At 35.3% G+C, this 15,996-nt stretch overlaps 1 protein-coding gene across 3 annotated transcripts in view; it reads right to left on the bottom strand.

The window, feature by feature from the left end:
• Positions 1 to 14,534, bottom strand: part of LOC128233655 (uncharacterized) — a 48,759-nt gene extending 34,225 nt beyond the window's left edge. For 2 of the 3 annotated variants that reach the window (XR_008260741.1, XR_008260742.1), the window contains exons 1-6: positions 14,341 to 14,532; positions 11,366 to 11,505; positions 8,712 to 8,913; positions 7,026 to 7,105; positions 3,842 to 4,052; positions 2,489 to 2,666 (exon numbers count right to left, since the gene is read on the bottom strand). Coding sequence is in view for 1 of the 3 variants with exons in the window: in XM_052947441.1 (XP_052803401.1) it covers positions 2,489 to 2,666; positions 3,842 to 4,052; positions 7,026 to 7,105; positions 8,712 to 8,913; positions 11,366 to 11,505; positions 14,341 to 14,371 (842 nt within the window). In the remaining 2 variants the exon portion in view is untranslated. Of the gene's footprint in view, positions 1 to 2,488; positions 2,667 to 3,841; positions 4,053 to 7,025; positions 7,106 to 8,711; positions 8,914 to 11,365; positions 11,506 to 14,340 lie in introns of all 3 variants that reach the window. The other variant, XM_052947441.1, reaches the window with a different exon arrangement.
• Between the last annotated feature and the right edge of the window lie 1,462 nt (positions 14,535 to 15,996).

Below are 15,996 nucleotides of genomic sequence, written 5' to 3'. Positions count from 1 at the left end.
TGCCACAACTAAGTCACTTGAGGCCACAATTTATTAAATCATTGTCACAACTTAGTAACTTGAGGCCGCAACCTAATAAATCGTGTTCACAACTAAGTAACTTGAGGCCTAAACTTATTAAATCGTGTTCACAACTCAGTAACTTGAGTCTACAACTTATTAAATCGTGGCCAAAACTCAGTTACTTGAGGCTACAACTTATTAAATGGTGGCCACAACTGAGTCACTTGAGGCCTCAACTTATTAAATCGTGGCCACAACTAAGTAACTTGGGGCGACAACTTATTAAATCATGGTCACAACTAAGTAATTTGAGGCTACAACTTATTTAATCGTGTTCACAACTATGTCACTTGTGGCCTCAACTTATTAAATCGTGGCCACAACCAACTAAATTACTTGAGGCTACAACTTATTGAATCGTGGCCACAACTAAGTCACTTGAGGCCACAACTTAATAAATCGTGTTCAAAATTAAGTAACTTGAGGCTACAACCTATTAAATTCTGGCCATAACTAAGTAACTTGAGACTACAAATTATTAAATCGTGGCCACAACTAAGTAACTTATGGCCACAACTTATTAATTCGTGGTCACAACTAAGTAACTTTCGGCTACAACTTAATAAATCGCGACCACAACTCAGTAACTTGAGGCCACAACTTATTAAATCATGGTCACAACTAAGTCATTGAGGTTACAACTTATTAAATCATGGTCACAACTAAGTCATTGAGGCAACAACTTATTATATCATGGCTACAACTTAGAAACTTGAGGCTACAACTTATTAAATCATAGTCACAACTAAGTAACTTGAGGCTACAACTTATTATATCATGGTCACAACTAAGTAACTTGAGGCTACAACTTATTAAATCATGGTCACAACTAAGTAACTTGAGGCTACAACTTATTAAATCATGGTCACAACTAAGTAACTTGAGGCTACAACTTATTATATCATGGTCAAAACTAAGTAACTTGAGGCTACAACTTATTAAATCATGGTCACAACTCAGTAACTTGAGGCTACAACTTATTAAATCATGGTCACAACTAAGTAACTTGAGGCTACAACTTATTAAATCATGGTCACAACTAAGTAACTTGAGGCTACAACCTATTAAATCCTGGCCACAACTAAGTAACTTGAGGCTACAAATTATTATATCATGGTCACAACTAAGTAACTTTAGGCTACAACTTATTATATCATGGTCACAACTAAGTAACTTGAGGCTACAACTTATAATATAATGGTCACAACTAAGTAACTTGAGGCTACAACTTAATAAATCGCGACCACTACTCAGTAACTTGAGGCCACAACTTATTAAATCATGGTCACAACTAAGTCATTGAGGCTACAACTTATTAAATCATGGTCACAACTAAGTCATTGGGGCTACAACTGATTATATCATGGCCACAACTAAGTAACTTGAGGCTACAACTTATTAAATCATGGTCACAACTAAGTAACTTGAGGCTACCACTTATTAAATCATGGTCACAACTAAGTAACTTGAGGCTACAACTTATTAAATCGTGATCACAACTTAGTGACTTGAGGCCTCAACATATTAAAACATGTTCACAACTAAGTAACTTGTGGCTACAACTTATTAAATCGTGGCGGCCACAACTAAGTAACTTGAGGCTACAACTTAATAAATCGTGACCACAACTTCGTAACTTGAGGCCACAACTTATTAAATCGTGGCCACAACTAAGTAACTTGAGGCCACAACATATTAAATCGTGGCCACAACTAAGTTACTTGAGGCCACAACTTATTAAATCGTGGTCACAAAAGTTGAGGCCACAACTTATTAAATCGTAGCCACAGCGAACTAAGATGAGGCCACAACTTATTAAATCGTGGCCACAGCTAACTAAGTTGAAGCCACAACTTATAAAATCGTGGCAACAGCTAAGTAACTTGAGCCCATTATCAAATCGTGGCCCCAGCTAAGTAACTTGGGGCCATTATTAATTCGTGGCCCCAGTTAAGTAACTTTGGGCCATTATAAAATCGAGGCCCCAGCTAAGTAACTTGGGGCCATTATAAAATCGTGGCCCAAGCTAAGTAACTTGGGGCCATTATTAAATCGTGGCCCAAGCTAAGTAACTTGGGGCCATTATTAAATCGTGGCCACAGCTAAGTAACTATGGGCCATTATTAAATCGTGACCCCAGCTAAATAACTTGGGGCCATTATTAAATCGTGGCCCCAGTTAAGTAACTTTGGGCCATTATAAAATCGAGGCCCCAGCTAAGTAACTTGGGGCCATTATAAAATCGTGGCCCCAGCTAATTAACTTATGGCCATTATTACATCGTGGCCCAAGCTAAGTAACTTGGGGCCATTATTAAATCGTGGCCCCAACTAAGTAACTTGGGGCCATTATTAAATCGTGGCCACAGCTTACTAAGTTGATGCCACAATATAAACAAACCTCTGTGCCACCCTGAATTACTTACACATCGTTAGGTATTTTCTCGAATTCGACACTGCCAACGATAGGTGACCACCACAAGCCGACATCACCGTTTCTTTCAATAGCCGGATTGGCTTGGACAGTGCAAACAACTGTATCATCAACACCCTCAGTTAAAATCATATCCTGGTTATTCTGGCTATGGCAATTGATCGTCATTCCTGTAGTGTCAACAAAAAGACTGAATACATTGATGTCATCATTTTTTTATAATTTTGTTATTAGACCATACCAAATTGTTGTTGATTTGTAAATTCCATCCTTAGTGCGAACTCGCGAATACTGGCCAATCAAAATACGTTGCGGCTTACTTTGACTTAACCAAAGAATTAACCAGTTTTATACAATTAGCTGCAGAACTTCTTTAGTCCATTCTGGACAATTCTTAATGTTAGATAGATTTCCATGGCAAAATGAGTTTAAATAAAACTTGTACTTAAGTGTGTTGATCATGGAATCACAAAGAAAGCATCATTATCTGAAATCATATGCAACGAATCCTTCTACTGAGTATAAATCATGTTGTTTACATCCGTGTTCAAGCGTCGGAAAGTTGAACAATGAGAACTGCCTGTAGATTATCAGTGTTTTTTTGGTGCAATTTACAGCCTTCTAAAGGCTGTTTCCCCTTTCGAAAGCTGTCCATTTTCCCCATATTTTTATTAATTTTTCCCAATTTGATAAATGTGCATCACGTTGGTGAATAAAACAGCAATGAATTTCTTGAAATATAAACAAAATCTTAACAGATTTTACTCTGTTACAGTATAATGTATGCATAAAAAAACCTAAAACATGTATAATTGCCATTATATTAGCTATTTTGGCCTGATTTTGTATTTTTTCCCAAAGGCGACAATTTTTCCTAATTTGCAGGGCACAGGAGGTAAAAATAATTCCAAAAAAATCACTGATTATAAAGATACTGATAGTCATCGTTCAAACTTTCTATTCATATTTAAAGCTGCACTCCAACAAATTGACAGTTTTGACATTATTGTCTCAAATAAGATAAATCACAATAGAACCGATCTCAATTGTTTAGTAAACTGCCAAACATTTCATTTTTCTTAAAGCGTTATTAACGCGTTTAGCCATAAAACATCAATTTTCAAACGTAAACATGAATAGTAGCATCTGCTCTATTGTCAGCAGTCTTATATCACGGGTTTCAAGACGTTTACGCAACAATGGCCTATTCAAATACAAACAAATAAAATAAGTTATCAAAACAATCAATCTGTCAGAGTGCAGTTTTAAAACCCTTTTCGAATAAAAGATTGAACACGAAAATGGAGAGTTATTTCCCTAGCACTAATCGTAAAGTTGAGTTTACCTAAGACGTCTAATGCAGTTTTAGCTTCTTTTTGCTGGCCTCTTGTATTGAAACAAATGTAGTTTCCACTCTGCTCCAGGGTTACATTTTGCAGCGTAACGTTCTTCATATATTCAGGTGCAAACAAGCTTGTCACATGGTTTACAAATCGCTTAACGAATTCAGCCGATGAAATAATAATTCCTCTTTTGTCCTCGAATTTCCAATCCCCCTAAAACAAAAACCGTATAACAAAATCACAAAAGCCTCAAGACAAATACGTTATATCATTGTACTATATATGGTCATAACGTAAAACATGGGCGCTTTGTGAACAACGCAAGCATTCGGAACTCCTTGGCCATTTTTATTAAAAACAACCTCGGATGTATGCCGGTACATCAGTTGAAGTAGTTCGTATTTTTTTTAATTATATCATTAATTAAATGTATTGTTTTAGCTTGTATTTATTGATCCAAGTTTACATTGATTGCCAGTGAAGTGTATTTTTGCAAACATAATTAAGTTTCCCAAAAGGTAAGTCATAAAGTTTAACTGCTCAATTAAATTACTACGCGATCTTCTTGCAGTGGACTTAAACATACCGATGTCTGAATATATAAACCGTCCAAATACATCCGAGGATAAAAATGACCAAGGGGTTCCGAATGCGAGGCAAAGTCTCGCATGCAAAGGGGCATAACTTGACAAGTATTAAGCAAGTGGAATTGACCTTGCTATACATGTGCGTATTGTCTTTAAGAGCATGTGTACCAAGTTTCATTTAAATATCTTTAATGGCTTTTGAATAAAATGAAATGTTTACACTTGCTGCTGGGAATTGCGCCATAATTTCTATCTTAATTTATTGGTGTGAATCAATTTTGAATCCCTACTGTCAATAACAGCTTAACCATGAATCAGGTTAATCTAACACCGTGGCCAAAATCCGACAGACCCATTTTCCAAGTTCATCTGAACAACACATTTAGTTAAAGATGTATATCGTCTATGATAAACTGTTATAAGTCTTTAACATATAAAATACGTTTATCTGTGTGACTTTCATCCATCGGAAGTTGTTATCTAAACACTAAATACAGATAAAAAAATACGCAGTACTCTACTTAACCATTTCATTATTAAATTAAAAGAGCATTACTTAGTTCCTTAATATGATGTTTCATTCAAAATTGAATTTATATGAAAGGTATTATCATTGCTTTTCCACATTTTGATTTGTTATGATCCCATGTATTTGTTCATGATTGATCTTATATATATATATATATATATATATATATATATATATATAACAAGTATTTATATGTGGATTCAAACAGCAAATGGAATGCCATCAGGTTATTTCAAAAAGAAAAAAAATCGGGCATACACTACGTATATCTCACTGACTTCAGATCGGTTTTGTTCATACAAGTATTTGCTCACCCATGCTTGTCTCATATTATACAAAAACAGGGTGATTTAAAGGGTTTCTCACATTGGTCACTACGGATCACAACCGACGTAAACAATCAAGTAAGTGTGACGTTAATGTTTAAATAACTTTTGTTGACAGAAAGGTATTGAAATATTTCTTGGCCTATAAAAGAAAAGCTATTTTCTGCTTCAAAACGTGTGAACTATTTTAGATTTGCTTGTATTTTAATGGTACAATCCTTGGCCAAAATTTTAGCTTTGCATATTGCAAATTGAAATTTTGGCCAAGAACTGCAAGAACCAAGAACCGCCTTAAGTCACGTGATTCATCACCCTGAAATTAGAAACACATTCTCATTATTTCTTTTCAGAGATAAATAATACATCAACAAGAGCTGCGTGCTCAACCTCGGTGCTTTGACTTAGAAGTGAATACAATAATGATGTATGTGCCTGTCAAAAGCAATGAATATTAAATTAACAAGTAAACAGTGACCGGAGCCCAAAACACAATTTCATGAAATGTCTCTATAAATTCTTTATATATACAAAGTTTGCTTGCAATATGTCAACCCTTACTAAAGTTATTCAATACCAACCATTTTTCTATTAATAGTAGCTTTGTCCTTGACATTGATCCTATGGGCCTCAAACGCAATCCCATGAATGGTCTCCATAAACTCTTCCTATATACCAAGTTTGGTCACTAGATGTCAAACCTAGCTAAAAGTATTCGATACATGAGGTGATTTTGACGCTTACCTCCCACCAGTCCGCCCAAAAATGACACAAGTCATTCTTAAAACTTGTTTTTCCTTTGTGAAAATCTGGTTTAGAATATAAAAATGTGTTTGTCAAAAGAAATAAAAAGAAAATTAATAAAAAAGTCAATCAAAGGCCATAATTGGTAATAACGGTTAAAATGGAGTTATGTAACGTTATTGTAAGATGGTTGTCATTAATTGTGCGAAGTATTAAGTACGTAAGTTCCAAAGTCAATCAGGGGCCATAACTTGTATAAAAGATAATATGGAGTTATGTAACCCCATTGTGTGATTGTCCTGAACAACTGTGTGAAGTATTGAGTGAATTGAATGACGGGTATAGAAGTTATTAATAAATACCCCAACCTGCCCTAAAACTTTAACTTAAGTTCCAAAGTAAATCAGGGGGCATAATTTGTATAAAGGATAATATATAGTTATCTAACCTCATTATGTGATGGCCCTGAACAACTATGTAAAGTATTAATTCCATTTAATGAAGGATATTGGACTTATAAGAGAAAATCCCAGCTTGCCCTAAAACTTTAACCTGCCCTAAAACTTTAACCAAAGTTCCTAAGTCAATCAGGGGCCATAACTTGTATGAAGGATAATATGGAGTTATGTAACCTCATTGTGTAACGGTTCTGAACAACTGTGTGAAGTATTAAGTCAATTGAATGAAGGGTATAGAAGTTATTAATAAATATCCAAACCTGCCCTAAAACTTTAACCTAAGTTCCATAGTCAATCAGGGGCTATAATTTGTATAAAGGATAATATGGAGTTATCTAACCTCATTATGCGATGGCCCTGAACAACTGTGTGAAGTATAAAGGGAATTGAATGAAGGGTATTGGACTTCCCAACTTGCCCTAAAACTTTAACCGGACGCTGGGGCGAGTAGTATAGCCCTCCTTTTTCTTTGAATAGTAAAGCTAAAAAGTATAATATCTGATGGTACATAATCAATTTCAAACAGTGAATGTGCAAACAGATACCTGATTCAGATTGTGTCTGCATGACATGGTTACGTCGTCACCGATGTTTATTTGGCGTTTGCTCATGTAAAGTGCTGGACCTATTAAGAAGAAATCAAAGATATAGGCTCTAGGTACATTGTATGCATTACTTTCATTTTTATGTCATACTATTGCTATCTGTTTATCGATATATCGAGACAATAATGATAATCTAACGCCAGAATTAACTTGGAATTAAAAGTAAGGTTGCTTATATGCAAATTACATGCAGTATAATAGTTTAAATCAGCAAACGTATAATTACGAAACTCACATTTTATTCCATCGACCAAAAAGTCACCGTTTTCGTTAGTCATCGTGATCAATGAATATGTTTTAAAGATTAAAGACAACATACTACTACTTGACGGCCTAGTTTAATCCTTCAATAAGAGTGACCAACCCCACCCCACCCCCCACCCCCCAAAAAAATAATAATATATATATAAAAATAAAAAAATAAATAAATAAATAAATAAATAAAAAAAGAAGAAAAAAAACTATTATCAACAACCTCTGTGTGTTGATCTTTATCTAATTGCCTAATTGTCTTTTCAGATCTCCGATCTGAGTGTCCTGCTGTGCAGTTTTTGAGGTTTTATTTAAGAAATGGACCCTGAATGGCCCTGAGCCTATAACCAAATAATAAGGAAATTGGCCCCTACTGTGACATCAGTGAAATTAGCAGGAAATGCACAGCAGGGAATTGTCATGCCAAACATTCCTTAAACTAGGCCTTAGTTTAAGCCTTCTTTAAGTGACAGCATCCACATCCGTGTATAGCACACAACTTCTCTGTATTGATCTTAATTCTCATGGCTATCAGATCTCAGATCTGAGTGTCCTGCAGTAAAGTTCTGGAGAATTTATTATTGAAATAAACAAAACATCTTTTCTAGTAGGTTTTTGGTATACCTTTTCAAATAATAACAAAATTATTAATATTATGCTTTAGTAAGAGAATAATGGCCTAGTCATTTCTGGCATTTTTATCCCAAGCTATGCATTCTTGTGTATTACTCTGGTGTCACAGTCAGGTGACAAATTTCATGTGCATTGTGTATTGGCTAATTTCCTTTGGGTCGTTTTCAAAGAAAATGGGTTGCTCCGGTTATGACTAACATGATCAAAAGTCATTGATCTGTGACCTGATCGACAGTAACAGATACAGATGGCACTTAAGATTTTTCTACATTTTTCTTGACTCTACCGGCGAATGTTCGAACCCCACTAAAACCAAAATATTTTTTATGCTCTAACGGGTTTTAGTTCTGCAATGTTGATGTCATAGAGGAAATAATGATAAAATAAGTCTTTTCAGATGAATTACCGGGAAATAAAATAATGATAAAATAAGTCTTTTCAGATGAATTACCGGGAATAGTTTTTTGGTCCAAAAACATAAGCGAGTCACTTCAACCACACTGTCAACATTTCAAACTAAATAAATAACGGTTGTGAGGGAGCGACGCAAGTAAAAATGTTATGCCCCTAAGTAACGCCTCTCTGACGTCAAATGCTGGTCCCGGCCCTTGGGTCAATTTGCGCTGTTTTGTTTATTGTGTGTCTCTCGTTTAAGTGAACATTTGGCTTAAGATCTGAGCCTTCGTAGGCGGTGTACTATTGGGCCTGACTCTGTTGTTAACATAGCATTGGTTTACTTACTAAAATCGAAATCCAGGTAGTACTTGTCCGACAGCTGTCCATTTGCGCTACTACTTGCAAAACATTCATATTGTCCCAGGTCAGCATGGCCTATGTCATGAATAGTCAGGTGTGAGTAATAACTATCCAGCTCTTCCATGTATTTCCCCCGGGAGGACATATTTCCAATTTGCATGTTCCTAAACCTCCATTTAAAGACGACCTGCAACACAAAATGCACCAATGTTATGCCATTCGCGTCTTCATATGGACGTCTATCCTAAAGCTAGACGAGATGTATTTAAAATTTTAAATACAATGTTGTTGGTCAAACAGATGTCAACCCTTGTCATGGTTATAACGTAAGGATCGTATTGTATTTAACTATTTGAATATTGTTATGCGCCAGTCAATTGTAACCACGCCCCCCCCCCCCCCCGTGGGACTTTGACTTTCGGTCCAGCCGATCCCGGGTATAATCCCAGCCATGCGGAGACAAATTGCTGGTAAAAACCTGCAAAAATGCCCCCACACCCCAGGGAACCTAGGTAAGACCCATTCCCCGTTATTTTCGGCGCGAAGGCAAAACCACTGCATTCACTCGACACTGTGGGGTTAGCTGGAAGGTAAAAACACGGCCCCTTTCCCCCGATTTCCCCGATATACCACCGCACCCGGGGGGAGCGTAATTACAATTGACTGGTGCATTACACACGTCACTTCTTATCGTCAGCCAATTCATCCACCTATTCTAAGCAACACACACTCGTCTCAATCTATTTTTTTCGCATTTCTGTGTAAAAAATCTATTGAACATTCTCACCTTCATATCAACCATCATGCACGCTGAAATTTGGGTAACATGGTTGACGTTTTGTTTTAGTATTTTCTAAAAAATATATTAAATTGATACGACAAGAAAAATTAAAATCCGTTATTATTTGATTTTGTATGTATTTATTGATTGTGTCTGTATTTTATAGTTGTGGGATGTGACGATGAGCTGTTTATGCTTAAATGTCATTATTCGTGTTTTTCATTTTCTTCGAGACACCAAAATAGTTCCATTTCTTTGCACACTGTTCGCCACTAGGCGGCCACACAAGCAAACAGCGGGTCACCCTGTCTTCTACGGGAGGCGCGGCGAGCCTTTTACGTTTGAACGTTTAGTTGCAATAATCCTGTTATAAGGGACATCAGAAGTTTCGATAAATTGGGGCCATATACTTTCTGGCGTTATAGAGATTTATCAGTGAACTTAAATTGATATTTCACTGTTTGAAACTTTGAAAATATCGAATTGAAATTTTTCAGTTTTGACATTTTGGCCTGACGTCAGCTCTTAATTAAGCGTCAGCGCCCTATGGCAGTGTTTATATACCATGTGATAAATTACGTCAAATATGCTACGTCGGAACGCAACATTTTGCTTAAAATGAAGACTTAAATCAGAGATGACTTTTCTTTTATAACACCATTTTAAATGAAACAAAGGGCAGTCTATGCTGCTTAAAGAGCCCCGCTTTTTTATTTCCGAAATTTGATGAAGTCATTAGTTTCATCAAACACTTCGACAAACCTGTTTCCAAAATAATGTTTTGACAGTGCGCCGTCAGACGGCCGTATTGTGAAAAAGTTTGTCGAAGTGTTTATAGAAACTAAACTCTCATTCAAACCCTGGTAAAAGACCGAAGGTGGGGCTCCGTAAGCGGCGTAGACTGCGCTTTGTTTCATTTAAATGGTGAAGAAATAGTGAAGTTATCTTTGTTTTAATGTCTTTTTTCAAATCAAAATATTCCGACGTAGCATTTATGACGCAATTTATCACGTGGTATACGCACTGAATGGGCTTGAACACAATTTCAACGACATTATTTCCGAAATGACGTTACATGCGCATTCAAAATGGCGCGTTTTTTTCTAAAAAAGTGTAGTTAAATGACTTTGACACCAACTTTAGGCTATAATAAAAAAAAAGGTTTGTTCATTGTAAAATAACATCTTTACTTAAACAACAATTATCCTCTTAATATTTACAACATACTGTTATACATTTTAGTTGTACTTTCGAATACATATGTGGCTATAAAATACATTTTTCTATTTGCTGTAAGTGTCGTGGGATAGAAAAGACTGCAATTTCCAATCAAATTCAGATATAAGAACAGAATATTAAGATACAAGATATCCGGCCGCGAAACCCTAGCTCTTTGTAAAGAGATCTACTGGCTCTTTAACGTGCTCTGTGTATAGCAACGATACATGGAATACATCTTAACGATCATAAGGTTGAATTTAAACCTTTTTAATCACACCGAATATGACACTTTTTATTGGAAACATATTTTAACATAATGAGTTTACGAGCGAAGGAGATCTAGCATTGTGATAAAGAAATAACCGGAGTAAACCCACTTGTCCGGCTTAGTGACCACGAACCACATTTACCAATGCCCAGTCCGGGAATCGAGTCCCGGTCGCTTAGATAAGTAGCTAGGGCGTAAATATGACAACCAAGTTTCCATATATAGTGTTTAGAACTGTATATTTTTATCAAAATGCTGCATACAATATTTTTAAGCAACAAATAAGACATTTTACTAATGAAACCATTGTTTAAAATTTGGAATATCCTATCAAAATACTATTTATGTAATAAATCTTATTGTATTTACATCGTATCCTTCGAAGTCATCAGCTTCACACTCAAGAACGACACTGTCTCCGAGTTCGGGGTTTCGGTCGCTGTCCAGGTATACCGACACCGAAGGAGGTGATGCAGTCGAGGTGCCGAGCAAGATAGCCAGAAGCACGCCTGAAAGGGGAGTTAAATAACACATACTATACTTATATAGATAGGGTTTAAGGCAAATCGTGGAATACACCGGGTGGGCTGAAGGGTAGCAATCGGAACACCTCGGTCACCTACGCCATACGACGAGGAATATATGCCGATGCATTAGTAAAAGCAGTGACAACACCTGGATACATCCCGGTGCATTAGTAAAAGCGGTGACAAAACTGGGATACATGCCGGTGCATTAGTGAAAGCAGTTACAAAACTTGGATATGTGCCGGTGTATTAGTAAAATCAGTAACATGCCGATGCATAAGTTAAAGCGGTGACAAAACTGGGATACATGCCGGTGCATAAGTAAAAGCAGTTTTAAAAATTAATAATCATGGTATTCATTCATTAATTATAGTGTTTTAACGTGTAATTTTTATTACTAAGCTCATTTTTTCACTGTGATGTATAATCATTAATGCAATAACCATTACGATTCTTATGAGTAAATTCCTAAGACTTTACTGCTAAATTGAAATTACTGTTAACAATCCATGATCAAAATGCTCCGATTAAGATATTGGATAAAAGCATTTTTTAGGTTCGCAATATTTAGAACCTCTATGGACTCAAGCGAGTGATACGAGGCACGCAAAAATGGTATTGTTTGATATGCAGACTAGAAAAGTGGTGAAATACTATTCGGTATGCATTATTCTGGTTGAAAACGTTGAATAATTCTGTACTCAGGAGGAAAGGCATTCGGCCTTTTTATCGAAAACATTCTCGGATGCGTTCGGAACTCCTCGGGCCATTTTTATCGAAAACAACCTTGGATGTATATGGACGGTTTACAGTGTCAGAAATTGGGTCGTTTTAAGTCCGTTGCAAATACATCGCGTTGTAATTTAATTTAGCAGTTCAACTTTATGACTTGACTCTTGGGAATCTTAATAATGTTTGCAATCAATTTAAACTTAGATCAGCAAATATAAGCTAAAACACTACATCTAATTAATGATACATTAAAAAAACGAATTACTTGTACTGATGTAACTACAAACATTCGGGGTTGTTTTCGATAAAAATGGCCGAGGACTTCCGTATGGAGGGAAGGGAGTTACACCATCATTTGGGGTGGTATTCAACATTGGTCTTAATTGGATCTAAGAACGATGTAGCTAATTGGATTGCGTGATATAAATAACTGGTCTGTACAGTAAATTAAGTCAATGAAGCATGGCGATATGAATGGTTTAAGTTGAATATTGAATACCACCCCAGATCTACCAAACAGACAGAGATGAATGTAAATTGAAATCAAGGTAGTAAGGGAACTACACAACCGAGTATAGTGCACCATCTCACACATGAAGTTGGGGATTCGATTCCACCAGGGGTAATTTCTCATGACCTCTAAAATAGGAAATATTATCTAAATAAATAAATTGGTTTAGTAGCAGCGTAAAATAACAATATCTTTACAAAAGAAATGTAAACATACATCAAATCCGACTATATGGCGACCTTGAAAAAATATTGAGAACAATTTATTCTATATTTTCTATTGGATATCTGCATTAGAAAAAAATGGTTTATCCTGTCAATTGGATAGAAATCGGTCCAATAACAAGGTGCCGTGTATATTTTAATTTATTAGGTTAGTTGACCACTTGATGTCTATCTACAGTCAGTTGGTCATGTGACCGCGAAAGGGGACTATTTTCTATTCTGAAATGTCAGAGGAAAAACACAAATAATGTTCTAGTATCTTATCAATAGTCCGCCAACAACCGACCTCAACAATCACTCGACCATCACTCTGTATAATAATGACACTAGTAAAACAATCAATTAATCGACCAGAAAATCTACATGTGAGGTGAAAATCTTACCCCACCCGCAAATGCTGGAAAGTGTGCAGCATTCAACGATAGTTAATTCCAGTTCTGTGGTGAATGACAAAATCTCACTTACAACAAAAATGAATGATCTCTTTGCTGGTGCAGTTCTGAACATCCATCACTATCACCATAAATTAAATCCATTTAATATGTGGCGAGTGTTTGTTAACACGCATTATCTTGAACCGTGACCTGTGTACTGTACTCTGTGACTTGCGGAATAATTGTTACATTTTCAGATAATGTTTGGTGACTGATCCATGTTTGTGCACTTTTAAAAGCTTTTTATGTTTTAAATTGATATTTACATATTGAAATGCAATGGCTTTTACTATAAGCGTATTGAAAAAAGTTGAACAGTTTTGAGAACTATTTTGGGGGCGATCTAAACATGGTTACCTAGTATGCTGACGTCACCAGGGAAAAAACAGTTCACCCGATAAATTCCTCCGCCTTGCCAGAAAAACTTCCTCCATCCACGGCACTAACCTAGTATTCTCTATATAAACTTTCCCCTTGTCCTTTAATTAAGTTATCATATCCGCCAATGGTTTCCAAACAGTGACAGCAGAAAATAAGTTTACAAATAGTTTAAACTATGTGATATTTATTGAATGTTGGTTTGTGGCTAAAATCACCTATGCGAAAACAGTTATAGCTTTAAGTACACTTACCATAATTGTTTGTTATGTTGAAACATATTTTTCAATTAAATACTTTGATTAAACAACTTAAAGTGGTTACTTTTTCCACAACATTATCGAATGTAAAATCAATGCTTATGTTTGTACTGAATATATTTACACTGAATATATCTATTCGTGCATTAAATAATAAATAAAATCGGTTTAATTTGTATTTTGTGTCTTCAAGTATTTAATTTAAGCGTTTGTCGGTTAAGGCTTATCCATGCCAATTTCTAGGACAAACAGTCATGTGACGATGAATCTGTACATACCTTTCCAGTGATATCGATGACTTCGATCCATTATAAATCCGAAAAATATTTGTTTTTCCTTAACTCCAGAAACTCATTATTCCGAAATTGTTAACCACTGAAATTAATATCTCTTTTATCGCAATTTACACTAGAATATTTGTGAAACTATATTCGGTAAGCTGATCGGTGTATTCCGTTTTTGCCTAAAGCCTTAAAATAGAAATTCAATTATCCAAACAGTCACGACTGCTTAAGCTATCCGGGTACGAATTGGATATGTATTATGTTATCAAAATGTATGTTTAGAGTCTTTTAAACATGAGGTGATCGATTTTGCTAGCAAATATGAAGCCGGTATTATATCTATTATACTCTGTTTCATTTCAATAGGACTATTATATTTAATTAAAATGTATTTTTTTTTAATAAGTAAAACAAAAAATAAACTAATATTTCGTAAAAACAACATTAGCAAATTTGAAAAAAGTTTTCTTTCACATTATCACCTTTAACACATTAGAATATTGAAATAAACACAAACACGCTTACATTTAAACCATTTACATATAAATGAGATGCAAGTTGGAGACAGTATACATTTATATGGCTATTAGTAAAAAGTAAATAAATTGTCAGATTTAGCAACTGGATAGATACCTTCCGTCTCACGACTTCATGTCGCCTTCGTAGATCTTCGATAAGTGTCGAGTGTTTCCGTAAGAGTTTAGTCATTTTACTTCCGAACTGCATCGACATCTTTCGAAATGATAATATAAACCTCCGTAGCCCAATGTTATGTCGTGTGCAAATTTCATCTGATTTGAATGCATTTACAGTTTCCCATTTTACTTGCCAAATTGAGTGTATTTATATAATAAAATAATCTAATGCCGATTACATACATCAGCATTAAATTGACAAATACAATACTAAGTATCAGCCAATTGTTTACGGTGTGTCAGCCGTTGCAGTGCAAGATAATTATATATATGATATATAATAGTATTGTTGTTAATTTCATATATATCTCACCCACGCACTCACGTGCACACACTACACAACTGAGCAAAGTAACTGAGAGTATACTTTTTTATTATAAGGGTTGATTTTTTATTCAGTACATGTGTCTAAGATGAGATAATTCAATAACTATTGTAATATATACAATAAGTGGATTTCAATTACTAAACACACATTACTTTCAGAAAAAAACAAAAACGTTTATTTAAAGGCAAATACGTTGTGTTGATTGGGCATCATGGTAAAATTAAAGGTTTTGATAGAAAGTTTGATAATTTGAGATTTTGAGATGAACCAAAGCTGAAAACAGTGTTTATTTTCTACAGTTTGATAGGAACACCTGTATAAAACTGCCATAGTGCATCTTATACATCCATTGTGCATGTAATACTGCCATTGTGTATCTAATACTGCCATTGTGTATCTAATACTGCCATAGTGTATCTTATACATTCATTGTGTATCTAATACTGCCATTGTGCATCTAATACTGCAATTGTGTATCTAATACTGCCATTATGAATCTAATACTGCCATTGTGTATCTAATACTGCCACTGTGCATCTAATAATGCCATTGTGTATCTAATACTGCCATTATGAATCTAATACTGTAATTGAGTATCAAATACCGTCATTTTTAATATTATACTGT

The sequence above is a fragment of the Mya arenaria genome, chromosome 5, assembly GCF_026914265.1.
Source record: "Mya arenaria isolate MELC-2E11 chromosome 5, ASM2691426v1".
Lineage (NCBI taxonomy): Eukaryota > Metazoa > Mollusca > Bivalvia > Myida > Myidae > Mya > Mya arenaria.
Note: the sequence above shows the minus strand (reverse complement) of the source record. Positions and strands in the feature narration are given on the sequence as shown.